This window comes from Biomphalaria glabrata, chromosome 6, assembly GCF_947242115.1.
Source record: "Biomphalaria glabrata chromosome 6, xgBioGlab47.1, whole genome shotgun sequence".
Taxonomy (NCBI): domain Eukaryota; kingdom Metazoa; phylum Mollusca; class Gastropoda; family Planorbidae; genus Biomphalaria; species Biomphalaria glabrata.
Window position 1 is genome coordinate 32,705,073 of NC_074716.1, and position 20,218 is coordinate 32,725,290.

Sequence of the window (20,218 nt, forward strand, 5' to 3'; positions counted from 1 at the left end):
ATTGTCAATACAGTGTTTCATTCTAAGTGCTAGATTTAATAATAATAATAATAATAATACTAATAATAGGGTGATACTACTGCCTGCCACATCACTAGAACATTTCTCGGTGGACTACAATGAATTTTGTTTCTCTACAACGAAGCTCGAACCTGGCAATGCCAGAGAATGAAAATTAGTTTATTTCTAATATAATAATAATATGTAGACGAATTTAAAGTACACTAGATAAATTGTTTGTTTCTGTTTAATTGTTTTTTCTTTCTGTAATATTACAGCACATATTCACCAACTCAAATAAATTCATTTATGTTATAGGTCGACAGTAAATCTATCTTTTTATTAGTGAATGGAAACTATACCTGTAGTATTACATTACGCAATTTTTTTTGAAGTATCAATTCTAGAATGTTACATACTAACAGGTCTCACCTATATTTTGACAAAGTCTCCTCTTCAATTATACAAAGTATTTTAGAAATTCGTCCTTAGAAATTGAGCTCAAAATTACAACAATTACTTTCTACTAAGTAGGATAAACAACGATCTGAATAAAGGTGCTTCAAAAACGTTTGTCTTCCCTGCAGTTCATGTCAAACTTTCAGTCAAGACTTTCCTCTCTGGCCCATTAGGACAATTTCAATACATTCAACCATCTGAAGATTCAACAAGTGACTGGGAATCCTAGCAAGTTGCATGGTTGAAATGACTTTTCAAATGACCCAAGTTTGAGGACCTTGTTCACATTTACTCCATGAGAACTATGGGACCTTGTGTATGGTCTGTCTTAATGTACTCTCACAATAGATATAGTGTGGCCTTATTTGGGCACCCGGGTTGGGTCTAATGTATTCCTGACTCCGGGCTAGAGGGTACCTTGCTACGCCACTTCCCACAACCTCTCCTACTGCCTCTTCCACGACCTCTCACACCCTGTCCAACAACTTTACTCAAATCGTCTCCCACAACTTCCCACAACCTCTCCAACAATGAACTTCATTCAAGACATCTTCCTCAATCCTTTGGTAAGGCTCTTGTACAAATATTACCCCACAACCTCTCCATCCAACGAAATGACATCAGATGGACTGATAGAATGGACATTAATATCATTTTCCATTAAATTAGTTATTGTACTAAATAGATATTTAAAAACATGGGTTATATCTTAGCGGTTTTCAATAGAAAAATGTAGCTGCCAACTTGTATCCAAACATGGAGGCCAATAGTGTAACTTGCTGTATTGGCATTTAGTGTTCTAGTTTCTCTCTTCCTTCTATCTGTACAAAGATTTCTGGAGCTAAATAAAATAATGCCCTTTAATATGTTAAATCTCACTCGTGTTAGTACAGCTGTGACATTTGATTACTCGATATTTTGTTTCAAATCACTCGCTGGGCTCAATAATCTTTCCCAAACATTGCGTGGCAGCTGTAGGTGAAGGTCATCACTGATAGTGAAGGTGATAATCAATTTTACAAGTGCTCTGACCACATAGTCTAATTTATTACTACAGTGCGATAGCTCTAATTATGATCACTGTCTCCATCGCATCGAAAATGGTCAAGGAAAACCAGGTGCGAAAAGTTTTTATGGGTGCAAATTACGAAAATTTCATTTGTGAAAATCTGATATATTTAATAGTTAGCACGTTAGTATAGGGGATGATTTTGTGCTTGCACTTAAAGGTAATATTAGCCTACATATACATATATAATGTGGTACATAGCAGGGATATTGTTAGAAACAATGATATCTCACTTAGCAATGCCGAAAGTTACTTGTGGAATCCTTCCCAGACGGTCAATATGTCTTAATGTGTGCATTACACACAACAAAACCTAACTCTAGCATACCAAACATACGTTCACATTAATTTCCTTCAAACATTAGATGTGAAAAGTTCACATCAGAGAGTAATTAATGATTTGATTGCCAGGAGAACAAATGAGTTCTTGTTTGTTTTTGTGGTGCGGTGTCTTGTTTCTACTTGCTGAGGGTCAAATATTAAAACCATGACCTAAAGGGTGCTTTGTTTTATATTTACTACATAGACCTAACTTGCAAATACAAGAACAGACATCTGAACATATAACAGATATAAGTGTTTGAATCTCGATGGAGGCTGTGATCGTACTTCGCATTGTCACTCGAGCTAAAATGTTTTTGTAACAAGCAATAAAAGGTTTATTAAAAGGTTTATTATGTGCTCTGCCAATGAATGAAGAAAACAGACTTGATCGTAAATTGGCATGCAAATAGTATAGGCCGGTAAAGGCAAACAACGTCGTCAACATGGGTCCCATTGATGTTAGTTTCAGACATTCAGATACAGACGACCATACTTAACCCAGTGCTCATGTTTTCTAGTGGAATTGGAAGGACAAAGCTATAAGCTTTACATAAGACTCGTTTCACAAAGAAATTTTTTTTAAACTTCATAGCAAGCCAAAATATATATTTAAAAAAAGGTTATTGAAGCGAGATTATTGTTGCATTAGGTTTGTACTGAAACAACAAAACGATGGCTACTCCAACAAAAGTGATGAGTTGGTGAAATACAATTGAGAGGATTTTTTTCTGTTTTATTTTCTTATTTTCTGTTTCATTGAAAGAGACAGAGAGGAGAAAAACGGTCGCTGGATCATGTGTGGTGTCCCAACGGTTCAAAACACTAAAAAAAAAGGAAATGTGAAGGTGTCTAGAAGTCTATTTAGAAAGAAGATGGGGGGGGGGACACAAGAGTGTACAAGGAAATGATGAGATATCTTTGAGCTAGTCTACATCTATTAGGCTTACATGTGTTTGCGTGCGACATTCTGGCGGGTAGTGAAAACGCTACATTGACATTCTAGCCTCCAAGTTGGCGACCACTGCACTAGCCCGAGATAAAAATAAACTTAAGAAGAGCTTAGATCTAGTACCACTAGCGAAGGTAAACACAGTTTGTATGTCGGTCTACACTTGCCCTATACACCCGGATATGTAGGTTAGGGCTGAAAAAAACAAAGGCACGCTTTATTTTGAAATGGACAATTCATTTTTGTGATAATGTAGATTTATTGATGACAAACAAAAGTAGACAGGTGCAAACATCGAAAAGATAGCTAAAATCGATCCTGGTAAACAATGACTTTGTCTGCAATTGCCTACATTTGCCCAAAATATGTAGGTCACAGCTGGGTCTGCTTAGTCACGAGAAAAATCGTATCTTATGTAGGCCCTAATATAGACACCTTTCCTTATCTTTGGGCTCAAAGGCAATGTCTTATCATTATAACCGCAGTCTACAGCAAGAAAAGAACAATCAGGTTTATTTCGATCAAAAACAGGCTACAAAACAACAGCTCTATGCCTATTGATTCCCAGCTTATCAAACTTTTTACAAATACAGGGTGGGGCATACATTTTGAATAAACCTACCTGAAGAACCCAGCTATCTAGAAAAAAAAATGCTCATATTTCCGAAAAGTACATAAAAACAGTTTTGTTTTAAAGGGTTTTACAAAATTGTTACCTGGTCTGGTACAGATGCATTTTGACTGAGTGCAAAGTGTTGCTATTACAGATAGGTTGTTTTCATTATATGCTTAACAAAGACATGATGTTCACTGGTTGGATACATGGTGTGTTGTAAAACAAAGAAAACTTGTTATAATGATTGAACATGGTAGAGCCTAGCCTAACGAATGAAACCTGTCCCACCTCTCTACTGCCACTACAGCCCCTCCAAAATGTTGAAGATCTTTATGCCAAACCCTTTATAGAACAGTTTTAAAACTTTTAAAATAATGGGAATAAGAACTCAAGCTATTGTAAAAGGGGATATGATACAGTTATATTAGTGTCTCAAATCAGTTGAAATGTGCATATACTGAACCTCAGTTAATCAAACACCAGTTGTTGTTCTTGTCTTTTTCGTAACTCACGTTTGATTGAAATTGTTTTATTACAAAGCTTATATCAACTCACACTGTCTATTTATTACAAAGCTTATATCAACTCACACTGTCTATTTATTACAAAGCTTATATCAACTCACACTGTCTATTTATTACAAAGCTTATATCAACTCACACTGTCTGTTTATTACAAAGCTTATATCAACTCACACTGTCTATTTATTACAAAGCTTATATCAACTCACACTGTCTATTTATTACAAAGCTTATATCAACTCACACTGTCTATTTATTACAAAGCTTATATCAACTCACACTGTCTGTTTATTACAAAGCTTATATCAACTCACACTGTCTATTTATTACAAAGCTTATATCAACTCACACTGTCTATTTATTACAAAGCTTATATCAACTCACACTGTCTATTTATTACAAAGCTTATATCAACTCACACTGTCTATTTATTACAAAGCTTATATCAACTCACACTGTCTATTTATTACAAAGCTTATGTCAACTCACACTGTCTATTTATTACAAAGCTTATGTCAACTCACACTGTCTATTTATTACAAAGCTTATGTCAACTCACACTGTCTATTTATTACAAAGCTTATATCAACTCACACTGTTATTTATTACAAAGCTTATATCAACTCACACTGTCTGTTTATTACAAAGCTTATATCAACTCACACTGTCTATTTATTACAAAGCTTATATCAACTCACACTGTCTATTTATTACAAAGCTTATATCAACTCACACTGTCTATTTATTACAAAGCTTATATCAACTCACACTGTCTATTTATTACAAAGCTTATATCAACTCACACTGTCTATTTATTACAAAGCTTATGTCAACTCACACTGTCTATTTATTACAAAGCTTATGTCAACTCACACTGTCTATTTATTACAAAGCTTATGTCAACTCACACTGTCTATTTATTACAAAGCTTATATCAACTCACACTGTCTGTTTATTACAAAGCTTATATCAACTCACTCTGTCTGTCTGGGACAAAGCTTATATCAACTCACACTGTCTATTTATTACAAAGCTTATATCAACTCACTCTGTCTGTCTGGGACAAAGCTTATATCAACTCACACTGTCTATTTATTACAAAGCTTATATCAACTCACACTGTCTATTTATTACAAAGCTTATATCAACTCACACTGTCTATTTATTACAAAGCTTATATCAACTCACACTGTCTATTTATTACAAAGCTTATATCAACTCACACTGTCTATTTATTACAAAGCTTATGTCAACTCACACTGTCTATTTATTACAAAGCTTATGTCAACTCACACTGTCTATTTATTACAAAGCTTATGTCAACTCACACTGTCTATTTATTACAAAGCTTATATCAACTCACACTGTCTGTTTATTACAAAGCTTATATCAACTCACTCTGTCTGTCTGGGACAAAGCTTATATCAACTCACACTGTCTATTTATTACAAAGCTTATATCAACTCACTCTGTCTGTCTGGGACAAAGCTTATATCAACTCACACTGTCTATTTATTACAAAGCTTATATCAACTCACACTGTCTATTTATTACAAAGCTTATATCAACTCACACTGTCTATTTATTACAAAGCTTATATCAACTCACACTGTCTATTTATTACAAAGCTTATATCAACTCACACTGTCTGTTTATTACAAAGCTTATATCAACTCACTCTGTCTGTCTGGGACAAAGCTTATATCAACTCACACTGTCTATTTATTACAAAGCTTATATCAACTCACACTGTCTATTTATTACAAAGCTTATATCAACTCACACTGTCTGTTTATTACAAAGCTTATATCAACTCACTCTGTCTGTCTGGGACAAAGCTTATATCAACTCACACTGTCTATTTATTACAAAGCTTATATCAACTCACTCTGTCTGTCTGGGACAAAGCTTATATCAACTCACACTGTCTATTTATTACAAAGCTTATATCAACTCACACTGTCTATTTATTACAAAGCTTATATCAACTCACACTGTCTATTTATTACAAAGCTTATATCAACTCACACTGTCTATTTATTACAAAGCTTATATCAACTCACACTGTCTATTTATTACAAAGCTTATGTCAACTCACACTGTCTATTTATTACAAAGCTTATGTCAACTCACACTGTCTATTTATTACAAAGCTTATGTCAACTCACACTGTCTATTTATTACAAAGCTTATATCAACTCACACTGTCTGTTTATTACAAAGCTTATATCAACTCACTCTGTCTGTCTGGGACAAAGCTTATATCAACTCACACTGTCTATTTATTACAAAGCTTATATCAACTCACTCTGTCTGTCTGGGACAAAGCTTATATCAACTCACACTGTCTATTTATTACAAAGCTTATATCAACTCACACTGTCTATTTATTACAAAGCTTATATCAACTCACACTGTCTATTTATTACAAAGCTTATATCAACTCACACTGTCTATTTATTACAAAGCTTATATCAACTCACACTGTCTATTTATTACAAAGCTTATGTCAACTCACACTGTCTATTTATTACAAAGCTTATGTCAACTCACACTGTCTATTTATTACAAAGCTTATGTCAACTCACACTGTCTATTTATTACAAAGCTTATGTCAACTCACACTGTCTATTTATTACAAAGCTTATGTCAACTCACACTGTCTATTTATTACAAAGCTTATATCAACTCACACTGTCTATTTATTACAAAGCTTATATCAACTCACACTGTCTATTTATTACAAAGCTTATATCAACTCACACTGTCTGTTTATTACAAAGCTTATATCAACTCACTCTGTCTGTCTGGGACAAAGCTTATATCAACTCACACTGTCTATTTATTACAAAGCTTATATCAACTCACACTGTCTATTTATTACAAAGCTTATATCAACTCACACTGTCTGTTTATTACAAAGCTTATATCAACTCACTCTGTCTGTCTGGGACAAAGCTTATATCAACTCACACTGTCTATTTATTACAAAGCTTATATCAACTCACTCTGTCTGTCTGGGACAAAGCTTATATCAACTCACACTGTCTGTTTATTACAAAGCTTATATCAACTCACACTGTCTGTTTATTACAAAGTTTATACCAACTCACACTGTCTGTTTATTACAAAGCTTATATCAACTCACACTGTCTGTTTATTATAAAGCTTATACCAACTCACACTGTCTGTTTATTACAAAGCTTATATCAAATCACACTGTCTGCATGTCAGTTACAAATTTTGAATACGTTATTTCTCTCAAACCCATCGTTGGATCAAATCGAAACGAATCACGATTATTATTTTATTGCACCTAACAAAACATAAGTCAATTTTTAAAAATTACCAATAAGTCAATTAATTATTGGTAAATAATTATTTTGTTTGATATCAAAAAAGGAAATTTATTCTACATAAATAGATAAGCTTTAAGTATTTTTCTATTTTGCTTGTTTTTTTTTTAATATTAAATATCAAAATCACAGCAACGTCCAGGTTGTAGGGGAGAGAAACTGTGTCATTTCATTCGAAGTGCAAAAGTGCATTGGCAATGAAGCAAAAATACACGTATGCATACGCTCGTTCGTATTTTTGTGGTTGTATGTGTGTGTGCGTGTATGCAAAGCCACGAGAAGATATTAAAATTCAGGCAATATGACTGTTCCGTTGTCCAATTTATGTAACGGAGATGATTGCCTTTTAAAAAATTAGATTGTTTTTCAATGTTGAAAGCTCCACTTTGTCAATACCCTCAACTTTAATGGAAGATAGAGGAAATGGCACTAACCACAACTAAGCATATAAGGTGACTAATTATGGCTCACAGAAATATAGATTTAGAGCTATGTTATTTTATCTTGAAATGCAATAAGGACATAGGCCTAAATTCTCACACCTAGAGGAAAGCTAATTATGCAGACTATTTTTATGAAGTAGGTACGTAAATATAGGCGTAAATGCAGGTGTCAAGCGGTTTTACAGTGAAGCAAAACACTTCTTTCAGACCTTGCGATCTATAGGGAAAGAGATGTCAAAAAAATCATCTATTTCTAAGGCCTACGGTTAAATAGCCAGCATAACGACCAACATTCTTTACTTTTTCAAACTTAAGTAAGGTACCCATTAGATGTTTAGGTGGACTCATGGGCGTCTTAAAAATCCCGATAAACAAAACTACAGTCTTCACCAAGATCTGATCCCGGGAAACCTCGGCCTTTACCACTCAGCCACCACACATGAGGTCTTACGAATCTGTCTTACTAGTAACTAGTGGTAGAAGGTAGGCCAACTGAAACATCTGTATTACTGGTGGTAGAGGTTAGGCCAACTGAAACATCTGTATTACTGGTGGTAGGGGTTAGGCCAACTGAAACATCTGTATTACTGGTGGTAGAAGGTAGGCCAACTGAAACATCTGTATTACTGGTGGTAGAAGGTAGGCCAACTGAAACATCTGTATTACTGGTGGAAGAAAGTAGGCCAACTGAAACATCTGTATTACTGGTGGTAGAAGGTAGGCCAACTGAAACATCTGTATTACTGGTGGTAGAAGGTAGGCCAACTGAAACATCTGTATTACTGGTGGTAGAGGTTAGGCCAACTGAAACATCTGTATTACTGGTGGTAGAAGGTAGGCCAACTGAAACATCTGTATTACTGGTGGTAGAAGGTAGGCCAACTGAAACATCTGTATTACTGGTGGTAGAAGTTAGGCCTACTGAAACATATGCATTACTGGTGGTAGAGGTTAGGCCAACTGAAACATCTGTATTACTGGTGGTAGAGGTTAGGCCAACTGAAACATCTGTATTACTGGTGGTAGAGGTTAGGCCAACTGAAACATCTGTATTACTGGTGGTAGAAGTTAGGCCTACTGAAACATATGCATTACTGGTGGTAGAGGTTAGGCCCAATTAAACATTCTGTTGTATTACTGGTGGTAGAAGTTAGGCCTACTGAAACATCTGTATTACTGGTGGTAGAGGTTAGGCCAACTGAAACATCTGTATTACTGGTGGTAGAGGTTAGGCCAACTGAAACATCTGTATTACTGGTGGTAGAGGTTAGGCCAACTGAAACATCTGTATTACTGGTGGTAGAGGTTAGGCCTACTGAAACATATGCATTACTGGTGGTAGAGGTTAGGCCCAATTAAACATTCTGTTGTATTACTGGTGGTAGAGGTTAGGCCCAATTAAACATGCTGTTGTATTACTGGTGGTAGAGGTTAGGCCCAATTAAACATGCTGTTGTATTACTGGTGGTAGAGGTTAGGCCAACTGAAACATCTGTATTACTGGTGGTAGTGGTTAGGCCAACTGAAACATCTGTATTACTGGTGGTAGAAGGTAGGCCAACTGAAACATCTGTATTACTGGTGGTAGAGGTTAGGCCAACTGAAACATCTGTATTACTGGTGGAAGAAGGTAGGCCAACTGAAACATCTGTATTACTGGTGGTAGAAGTTAGGCCTACTGAAACATATGCATTACTGGTGGTAGAGGTTAGGCCAACTGAAACATCTGTATTACTGGTGGTAGAGGTTAGGCCAACTGAAACATCTGTATTACTGGTGGTAGAAGTTAGGCCTACTGAAACATCTGTATTACTGGTGGTAGAGGTTAGGCCTACTGAAACATATGCATTACTGGTGGTAGAGGTTAGGCCCAATTAAACATTCTGTTGTATTACTGGTGGTAGAAGTTAGGCCTACTGAAACATATGCATTACTGGTGGTAGAAGTTAGGCCCGATTAAACATTCTGTTGTATTACTTGTGGTAGAAGTTAGGCCTACTGAAACATATGCATTACTGGTGGTAGAGGTTAGGCCCAATTAAACATTCTGTTGTATTACTGGTGGTAGAAGTTAGGCCTACTGAAACATATGCATTACTGGTGATAGAGGTTAGGCCCAATTAAACATTCTGTTGTATTACTGGTGGTAGAAGTTAGGCCTACTGAAACATATGCATTACTGGTGGTAGAGGTTAGGCCTACTGAAACATCTGTATTACTGGTGGTAAGAAGTTAGGCCTACTGAAACATCTGTATTACTGGTGGTAGAAGGTAGGCCTACTGAAACATCTATATTACTGGTGGTAGAGGTTAGACCTACTGAAACATCTGTATTACTGGTGGTAGAAGGTAGGCCTACTGAAACATCTGTATTACTGGTGGTAGAAGGTAGGCCTACTGAAACATCTGTATTACTGGTGGTAGAAGTTAGGCCTACTGAAACATCTGTATTACTGGTGGTAGAAGGTAGGCCTACTGAAACATCTGTATTACTGGTGGTAAGAGGTTAGGCCTACTGAAACATCTGTATTACTGGTGGTAAGAAGTTAGGCCTACTGAAACATCTGTATTACTGGTGGTAGAAGTTAGGCCTACTGAAACATCTGTATTACTGGTGGTAGAAGTTAGGTCTACTGAAACATCTGTATTACTGGTGGTAGAAGGTAGGCCTACTGAAACATCTGTATTACTGGTGGTAAGAAGTTAGGCCTACTGAAACATCTGTATTACTGGTGGTAGAAGGTAGGCCTACTGAAACATCTGTATTACTGGTGGTAGAGGTTAGGCCAACTGAAACATCTGTATTACTGGTGGTAGAGGTTAGGCCTACTGAAACATCTGTATTACTGGTGGTAGAAGTTAGGCCCACTGAAACATCTGTATTACTGGTGGTAAGAGGTTAGGCCTACTGAAACATCTGTATTACTGGTGGTAGAAGTTAGGCCCACTGAAACATCTGTATTACTGGTGGTAAGAAGTTAGGCCTACTGAAACATCTGTATTACTGGTGGTAGCAGTTAGGTCTACTGAAACATCTGTATTACTGGTGGTAGCAGTTAGGCCCACTGAAACATCTGTATTACTGGTGGTAAGAAGTTAGGCCTACTGAAACATCTGTATTACTGGTGGTAGAAGGTAGGCCTACTGAAAAATATGGCGGCTTTGTACATCAAATCTCAGTTCTACACAGTATCTGGGTCTTCTAACAAACAGTAGGGCCACAAAGAATTGTTTAATGCTAAATGACATAAACATCGGTACAATAAAATGAAAACTTTTTTTTTTTACTGTAGGCCTAAATAGAAACTAAGTTATAATTGATACTCACAGATTTGGTCATGCATGAATTATCCTGATTTCAGTCTAACTAGGCACTGACTATCTCCTTATTGCACTCGTCTTGTTAGCAGTGGATGATTGCAATCAGTTACAGAACGACTTGTCAACAGCAATGCCGGGTTTGTAGAGTCCAGGACCATGGTTTCAAATAATCATGAGTAGATTCACGGTGCACCGACTTGGTCGCATCTACTTTGTTTTGTTGGTATTTAATGTTATGGATTAGTTCGGGCTGGCGCCCACTCTCTCTCTCTCAATGTTACAGTTGATGAACTCGTGGCATTTCATCCCGGCCTACACAACGCACTACGTGGGAAATTCTTACTTGAAAAATGTTTGGGTAATGGAAGAGAGTAGTCCCTCCCTCTCCTTTCACGATCGCGTGTGTGTGTGTTATCTTAATTTTCGGGGGGGGGGGATATGCATTGGCCTACATGTTTTTAAAGATCTTTTTAACATTCAAATAACAGTTAACATGTAGATCGAGTAAGATCGTTAGAGAAAGGGGGGGGGGTGCTGCGACACATATAAAGGTGAACGAAAAAGGAAGAGGAAAGAGAGAGAGAGAGAGCGAGAGAGAGGGGGTGGTGGTTCTGAGCTATGTTGCACTTCATGGTTCGGTGATATTTACTGAGATGTCTAGAGAACTAGTGCAGACGTGTCTCAAAATAGATACAAGTGGAAGACTTTCTTTGATATACAACCACTTCACATTTTCTATACTTGTTTAAATGAATAGTCTAAGGCCAGCTCAGATGGTGTCCTCTTTTAAATCAGTCTGAATAGATCATTATAACATTTTCAGAATATTCACTCACTTTAGTTTCCTAACTCATTCCTTCTTTCAATGATTCCTTTATACACTAATTATCTCACTAAGGGATTCACATGTACCTTTATATATTAATTCATTCATTTAGTGATTCACGTGTCTTATCTTAAATAATACAGACGTTACTTCAAAAAAGAAGACGATTACGTCCTACGCGTCATCCATTTAGTCATGCATATTAACCAATGACCCAAATTTTGCTAAGTCACTGGTTTTCCTGGCTAGCTCAGGCAGCCCATTCCATGCTCTGATAGCACTAAGTAAGAAGGAGTATTTGTACAAATTTGTCCTAGCATATGGAACTAGGAATGTGCCTTTATCTTTGTGTCTTTCTGAGTATTTTTATTAGATTTTGATTTTGTATTTGAAGATTATGGTTCAGTGTTTTAAAATTGCCATTTTACTTATGAGTCTTCTATCCTGAAGGCTTTCCAAATTTAGTGATTCTACTAAAGGTGTTACTATAGTCAAATGTGAATATTCGTTTGTTATGAATCTCACTGCTCTTAATGTTTTCTTGAGTCGAGGGGTCCCAAACAGAGAATGCATATTCTATTATTGGCCTAACCAAGGTTAAATAACATTTTATTTTATGTTCTTATTTGATTTATAGAAATTTCTTTTAATAAACCCTAATGTTTTGTTTGATAGTTTCATCAATATGGGGATTCCATGACAGTTTTTCATTTATTAAAACACCTAGGTATTTTGCATTTTTAATCTATGTTACTGGTTCACCATGAATGAAACACTAATGTAGTTCACATATTCATTTATACACTATTTCTCTTAATCAGTGATTCACGTCTTTTATACATAAATTATATCACCAAACATTCTAGCCTGCGAAAGAAAATAACAAGGATAGCTCTTATATTAGCTAGCCGCTAGATGTCTGTGGCATCCGACTAAAAGTTTCTTTTAAATCACGTCGACGCAACCTTTCCGTCATGTGAGGCAATTAGATGGCTGCCTGGTCGTGCGGTTTGCGCGCTGGATTGACGTTATTATGAAGGACTCGTTGATGAAACAGCTATGAACAATTTGTCGTTATCCTGGTCAGTGGTATGCTCTAATAACTGTCATCATGGTAGTCTCGGGTGTAATGACGCACCTTAGGCGTGACCTCCGTGACCCCAGGCCGTAAGACTGGTTCGTGACGTAGTAGGTCAGCGACCATTGTTTCTGATCGTAACCAGAGCCTGACTGCGTGTTAGCATTAGCGCTTAGGCGAAGTGTTGTAAAATGTAACACAACCAACGTGTAGTTATTGTCCTCATTACTATAAACAGACGTATTATTAAAGTAGACAAATTACTAGATCTAGACTTTATGTATTTACTTAATATACACACTAAGTGACTGAAGACTGCTTTGAGTGTGTTGTCAACTGAATTTAGGTGACCGACAATGAATACACAAGAATGACGACATTAGTTCAAAGCGAGACTTTAACTTAGTGATAGATTGAGTTGCTGCAGGGATTTCCTAGGGTAGACATCTATAAGAGACTAGACTGTTGCTGTTCTGTATTAAAGTATTATATAAGAGACTAGACTGTTGCTGTTCTGTATTAAAGTATTATATAAGAGACTAGACTGTTGCTGTTCTGTATTAAAGTATTATACGGAAAAGGCTCTAACGATTTTCCTAGAAATTGGACAGTTATTGTATACCGTTGGGAAAAGAATTAGCCTAATAGTTCACTGGCAACATTGGGAAAATTCTAGTTTGACTAAAGTATAACAGAAAATAATTTAAACTTGGCTAGAGAACTAGACAATACTTATCTGGAACAGACTATATAGTCTTCCAGTGTTTCCGCATGAAGGCCGCATTCATTGAAGGGTTTAATGAATTAATGTTCAGGAACATTTCTCGCATCGTCTTCTAGGTCTAGATCCAATATATCATTGGAATAGTATACAATCTAGTTACAGTCTAGTTACAGTCTAGTTACAGTTTAGTTACAGTCTAGTTACAGTCTAGTTACAGTCTAGTAGATTAATACATTCGCTTAACCAGGATTTTTTTTTCTCGGGGAGGGGGGAATCGGGCGGGGTAAAAGTGTTGTTTTCATTTTAAATCTAATATTCATTAGTTATTAAGGTCAAAATTAATCGTTGGTGACACACTGGTTCAACTGTCACAATACTTCCTTCTGTTGTTGTAGGGGAACATGGGTGGATAGTTGACGTTTGAGAACACCGCTCCAACAACTGGGCCAAAAACAACAAAAACAACAAAAAAACAACTTGGAAACGTCTGAAAGTGAAATAAAATATCCTTGACTATATATATAGTCTATATGTAAAAGACGAAAGATGTTCAGTTCTGCTTTGTGTTCATACAAACTTATCTTTTCCCAAATGTTTCCCATAATAATTTGTTCTTTATCCTCCAGTCTATATATATGTCTATGTTTGTGTTCATTTCGTGCACCGCTTTGCATTCCAGTGAAACAAGACATGATTTTTGTGTCTCATCTTTCTGAAAAATACTTTTTGAATCTAGTGTCTTAAGATATTCGAATCTCTTGTATTTGAACTAAGCCTATTTGAACTAATCGTTTGAATGTAAATTGAAGTTAGCGAGACCTAAGTATCAGAAGCCCTAGAAACAGTATAACTTCTATAAGATGTACTCATGTTGATCTAGATTATTCTTATCAGTATCATCAGTTCCAAATATTGTTGTCAAAACTGGTTTGTCAAAACACATAATTTTAGTCGTAAGCCTTTTTTGCCGTAGGTACCTATATCTCTATGGCGATATCCATCATTAACAGAGGCGTAGTGATGGGGGCAAGTGGGGCACGATGCCCCGGGCGCCACAAGCAAAGAGGCACCAAAAATATTGTAGATATTTTAGTTAGGTTATAGTTATACATTCTAAGGTTATTTATATTATATCATTATTAAATAATGTTAATTTATAAGCCTATATTTCTATCTGTTGTTCATGGAATGGGGGGGGGGGGGACGCCAATAAAGTTTCTTGTCACGGGCGCACGTTTTGTTCACACGCCTCTGCCACCATACCTCATTTCTACTTCGTCTCTCAATGGGCTATGTTGCGCTTATGCGTTTCGTTTCTGTGGTTTAAAACTAAAATTATAAATTGGGCCGGAAGTACCCTTTACCTTATATATCTTTTGCATTTTTCAGTTCTCTTTTTTAATTAAACTGGCATTTTAGGCTGTGAATTTAAGTGTGCCTGATAGAGAAAAAAATTATGCACAAAAATAGGAGTAGTTGGGATAAAACCCGATAGAGGTTATAGAAAGAAAAGACCTGAAACAAGCGTGTGAAACTACACATTTTTAGTACTTTATTTTATGAGTCTTTTACCCTAGATCTATGTAATTTTTTTTAGGACTAGCTTCTTTCAAATACCCGGCATTTTCCGATACACAATTTCACACACAAAAATAATTGTAGAAATAAAAATTTTAGTGATTTTAAAACTTTTAATGATTTTTCAAAAGGTGTTTTTGAAAAGGTGTTACTGTAATCAATTGTGAATATTCGTTTGTTAGGAATGTCAATGTCTATTTTGTGTCTTTTTCAATTTCTTAATGTTTTCTTGGGTTAAGTGGTGTGTTCTCCTGATGTTTATATCTGATTCCTCTTATCAGCTCTTGTGAAACATTGGTCCATAGTAATGCTAAGCTTATAAATAAAAAAAAAATCGCATGTGAATATATGAATGAACTTAATTGTTTTAGATGAAGTCCATTAGTTGCTTTAAAAAAAAAATTGATCTCACATATACCATAGGCCTTGTCATAATAATCATTGATCTATAAAATCTAGTTATAATCTGTAATCTATTTAATCATAAATATTCAACTTGAAATCGAATTGTAACTATAAAATCAGTATAGATCTACTTCTAGAATTTATATCTAGGTTGTAAATATAATAGAAATAAAAAATAAGATAATCAGAAATTACTCTAGACTGTAATTCTAGGCAGAACCTATTGCGACTTGACGGCTTTTGTAAGTTTGTCTGCTGTGCTGTACGAGATGTCAAAAAAATATGTAGATTCTAAAATTCTAGAACAATAGATCTATTCCACTTAATTTATTAACATAAATCTACTAATCTCATTTATAATATGTAGCTCTACGCCTACTATATTACCAACGCATTCATACAGATTTTAATATAAAGATTTAATTATACGAATAAAGAGATGCAATTTAGTCTATACGTTGTTAACAAATAGAGTTACACAAAAAAAAAACGAACCTGGGTTTTTCTAAAATCTGATACTTGGTTTGTAGTAGTAAAACAGCACCTATCTAGATAAATCATAAATAGAGAGCAAATACCTATATTTATTGTAGTATATATAGGTCTGTGTTTTATTAGCGGCCCCCGATAGGGGAAAAGACGCTATTAGTTTTGTGCGAAATGTATGTCCGTCTGTCTCTCTGTCCCGTTTAGATCTCGTAAACTAGAAAAGATATTGAAAATCCGACAGCACAATTTTTTAGACCATTCAAAGTTCTGATGCAACGGCTACTTTTTTTTTTTCTGAAAGCGAAAAATCTAATTTTTAAAATCATTTATGCAAGCAGTTTTTTAAATTTTTTTAAAGAGAAAAAAGCTAATTAGTATGCATTATAAATATGACCTAATTTAAAACGAATAGTAATCTTGTAAACTTCATTTTCCTGAACCTTTTTTTAAAGCGGTCCCGGGTTCGAATCCTAGTGAAGACTGGGATTTTCAACTTTGGAATCTTTGGGCGCCTCTGAGTCCACTCAGCTCTAATGGGTACCTGATATTAGTTGGGGAAAAGTAACTGCGGTTGGTCGTTGTACTGGCTACATGACACCCTCGTTAACCGTAGGCCACAAAAACATATGAACTTTACATCATCTGCCCTATAGACCACAAGGTCTCAAAGGGGAACTAGTTAGGCCAGGTTCACATCTAACTTTAAATTCACTTTCACCTATCCTTTGATCTGCGGTACCGTTGCGGCACTACTCAAGATCTGTTAACCTTCTCTCTCCATTCTTATCTCTCATTTGTCTTTGATATAATTTCATTCGGATGTTCTTTCTGAAAATATTGAAGCCTGCCTGGGTGGACCACTTCGGGGGCCGATTTTGAGTTTGTGTTTCCACACAAACTGTCTTTTGTAACCTTGTATTATATAACTTTCGTAACTTTTTCTATAGAGAAATGACTATGTAATTTCTTTTACTGGAAATTTGGGCTATTCACGTCTGACACATATATAATTTTCATGTGCAAAACCCTTTGCAATTACAAAAGCTCATTAAAAAAAACAACTTATTTTATAAAAGTTTTTAAAAAAAGCAAGCGAAAGTTTAATATTTTGTATGTATGCAATTAATGTGAAAGTAAGTAATGAAGAAAATCAAAGTTTCATATTGTTTTTTCTGCCACAAAATGCAAAAACCCTTACACTAAGCAACCATCTCTATTATCTCAGACTGTTTTATTAGTTCACAAACTGCAGACAAGAATACGGCCTACTATAAATACTAAAGTATAAAGCTGAATCTCAACTTTGAGAATTTAATTTAAAAAACAACAGTTATTGAGCTGATTGAGCTCATAAGATTTGTTGACAAAAACAACTGATTGTAAAATTGTACTTTCTCTGGGCCATACTTAAATGTCTTTCTTTTTTTTTTCTTTGAAGTCTTTTTTTTTTATATTGTTTCGAACCTCACTATCAAGGCTCTCTGCTAACTACACCATACACCACCAATGAGGTAGTTCCGGATTCCCCCCGCGTCAAGTGGTTGTGTGTATACAACGCGCACCGTGCTTAGTTTTAGTTAGTTTGTAGTGGGAATTTGAAGGGTTTTAAGTCCATATTTAGTGGTTTCAATTTACTCATTAGCACTAAACTATAATTTGTTAGTAACAGGAGAATCTAGAGATACATTTTTAAAATAGTTTCAACTAAAACAAATAGTTAAACCTTTGATAGAAGGTACCGAAGCGTTAGCCTATAATCTGCCATACTGAGATCAAGATTTCTTGATCTACAATGAATGACTACACTTACAATTCTTAGCATTCGGGTAACCAGTCCTAGAAAAAAAAAGTAACACTTTCACCCCCCCCCCCCTTCCTCTCTGCCCAAAAAGTAAACAAGCTTGAACTTGAGTAGAACACTAAAAGTTGGACAGCAGACCAGTGTGTATTGGTCAGATAGCTCTAGGGCTAGTGTGTAGTCGATATGTCGACTAGTTGTTATAAAAGATAAAAAGACTGCCATGTGTTTTCCTTGTGCGTAATAGGCTTCAGTTGTTTAGCGAACAAATAACACATCTGATAGTCAAGGATAAATCTAGATCTACTCTTACAGTTACACAGGCCAAATGTGTCTTACCCCGCCCTTCATTGTTCAATTTGGTTTCTAAGTAATAAAATGGATCTAGATCTATTTTGTCGACGCATTTTTGAAAATGCAATGTAAGATTTTGTGAATTTCTTAAAAATGATAGAACTTTAATAACATAATAATACATCATGTATCCAACACACAAAAATTATTCTTAATGTTATCGATGTGCATAATGTATTGGAAATAAGCGGAATATGAAATACATAACGTTAAAAAAAAGGTGAAGTTTATGAAAATAACAATGGTTCAACAAATAGGCATATTATCCTATCCCATATATAGGCCTATATATATAATATATATATTGTTATAAACCTGGTGGTGGCACAGATGGGGGTAGCGGTGTGTGTGTAGTCAGCCGACGCAAATCGCCCCAGGCCAGCGCTAGACGAGCGGTCAACCGTGACGAGTTACGACTGTCGGCCGAGACGAGTATCAATTTAACATGATGGTTCGGGAAGGATCGACGTCGTGAACAGAGCTCAGGAGCGTCACGAGGGTTGTAGTCATCTGACACCCAGAATGGTCGAGCGACGTTCTGTCCGGTTCTAGAAGGCCAGTAGGGACCCTATATAAAGAGCGAAGGTATCAGAGACCAGTCAGTCACAACTTCCCGATCTACAGTTCGTTACAACGGCTCAGTACAAGTCCGAGACGAGACAGAGAGACCAGTGCAAGAGTTGATACGACGGCACGGCTATTAACAGGAGAGATATTTGTACAGTCTTGTGCTACGTGCTGCCAATTGTACAGTATTGGCTGTTATTTTATTGACATTAAACTATTACGTTATTTGGAGCCCTGAGTTGTCAAGTTCTTTCTGTTGGTGGTGTAAGGTGCAGTTTGCAGAGAGCCGGATAGTGAGATTCGTAACAATATATATGTATGTATGTATGTGTGTGTGTGTGTGTGTTTTGTGTAGTTTATGCCAAGCCTTTCTTTTTAATCTTACAAGAACATTTGTAAAAACATCTTCTTCTGTACCATATATGATTGTAGATCTATCATCGGCAAAGTGTTGACGCTTGTCATGACTATAAAGGAAATATCATTGATAATTTAAAACTTATCTTTAAACAGTTCTTGGCCCTTTATGAAAACATTCGTATAATTATTTGAACATTCAGGGAGTTCGTTGATGTACTCTGTATATTTTAAAATGTTTGTAAATGTAAAATTTCTTAAAAATAGAGGAGCAACAGCAATGGAAATATAGGAAGACAAGGCCATTCTTCTCTTTGTTGTCCTACAATCACGTGACTTTGGTTAAAAGTAGGTCAGAAATACGGAACTACCTCATTGAAAGAACTTGACAACTCAGGGCTCCACAATAACCTAACACTTTATTAGTTGAATGAATCTGAGCCAATAATGTACAATGGGCAACACGTAACACAGACTGTACAAAAAGTTCTTCGTTAACACCGTATTTACTCTTGCATATGCCTCTCCGTCTCGTTCCGGGCTTGCACTGGGTTCAGCAGTTCAGGACTGACTTCACACACTTGGGCTCGTTGTGTCGGACTCGATCGCAGACCAAGATCAAGATGCCGTTCGTCTCAACTGTTCTTGAAAGTACTCCGCATTGAACCGTCGTAATCCTTCGTACAGAACTACACCGTTGAACTGTGCTGTAGTCGACCGTGTTCTGAACCTTCTGTCGTAAACCGTCTTGACTGTGACACCTCCGCTCTTTATATAGGGTCCCTAATGTCTCGGCTGACCGTCGTAACCGTCACGGTTGACCGCTCGTCTAGCGCTGGCCTGGGGCGATTTGCGTCGGCTGACTACACACGTACGACTACCCCCATCTGTGCCGCCACCTGGTTTATAACAATATGCATTTTCGTTTTTTTTTTTAAATTTAAATTTCAATATGCAGTAGCCATATTATATATATTCTTTTTT

General features: G+C 36.1%; 3 protein-coding genes across 6 annotated transcripts in view; 1 reads left to right on the forward strand and 2 right to left on the reverse strand.

Annotated features, from left to right (window-relative positions):
• LOC106071643 (monocarboxylate transporter 9-like) overlaps window positions 1-11,428 on the reverse strand; it is a 28,035-nt gene extending 16,607 nt beyond the window's left edge. Inside the window, exon 1 of one of the 3 annotated variants that reach the window (XM_056031832.1) lies at window positions 11,066-11,428. The gene's annotated coding sequence lies outside the window, so the exon portion shown is untranslated. Of the gene's footprint in view, window positions 1-3,517; window positions 3,856-11,065 lie in introns of those variants that run through there. The other 2 variants (XM_013231793.2, XM_056031831.1) reach the window with 2 other exon arrangements.
• On the reverse strand, window positions 8,201-9,750 carry LOC129926864 (uncharacterized). The gene is made up of 3 exons (XM_056033331.1): window positions 9,737-9,750; window positions 9,157-9,588; window positions 8,201-8,831 (listed from the first exon to the last, which is right to left on the reverse strand). The coding sequence occupies exons 1-3, from the start codon at window positions 9,748-9,750 to the stop codon at window positions 8,201-8,203; spliced, it is 1,077 nt and encodes a 358-aa protein (XP_055889306.1).
• Window positions 11,429-14,409: 2,981 nt separating the features above from the next.
• LOC106071641 (uncharacterized) overlaps window positions 14,410-20,218 on the forward strand; it is a 28,008-nt gene continuing 22,199 nt past the window's right edge. For both annotated transcript variants that reach the window (XM_056031385.1, XM_056031386.1), the window contains exon 1: window positions 14,410-14,613. The gene's annotated coding sequence lies outside the window, so the exon portion shown is untranslated. The remainder of the gene's footprint in view (window positions 14,614-20,218) is intronic.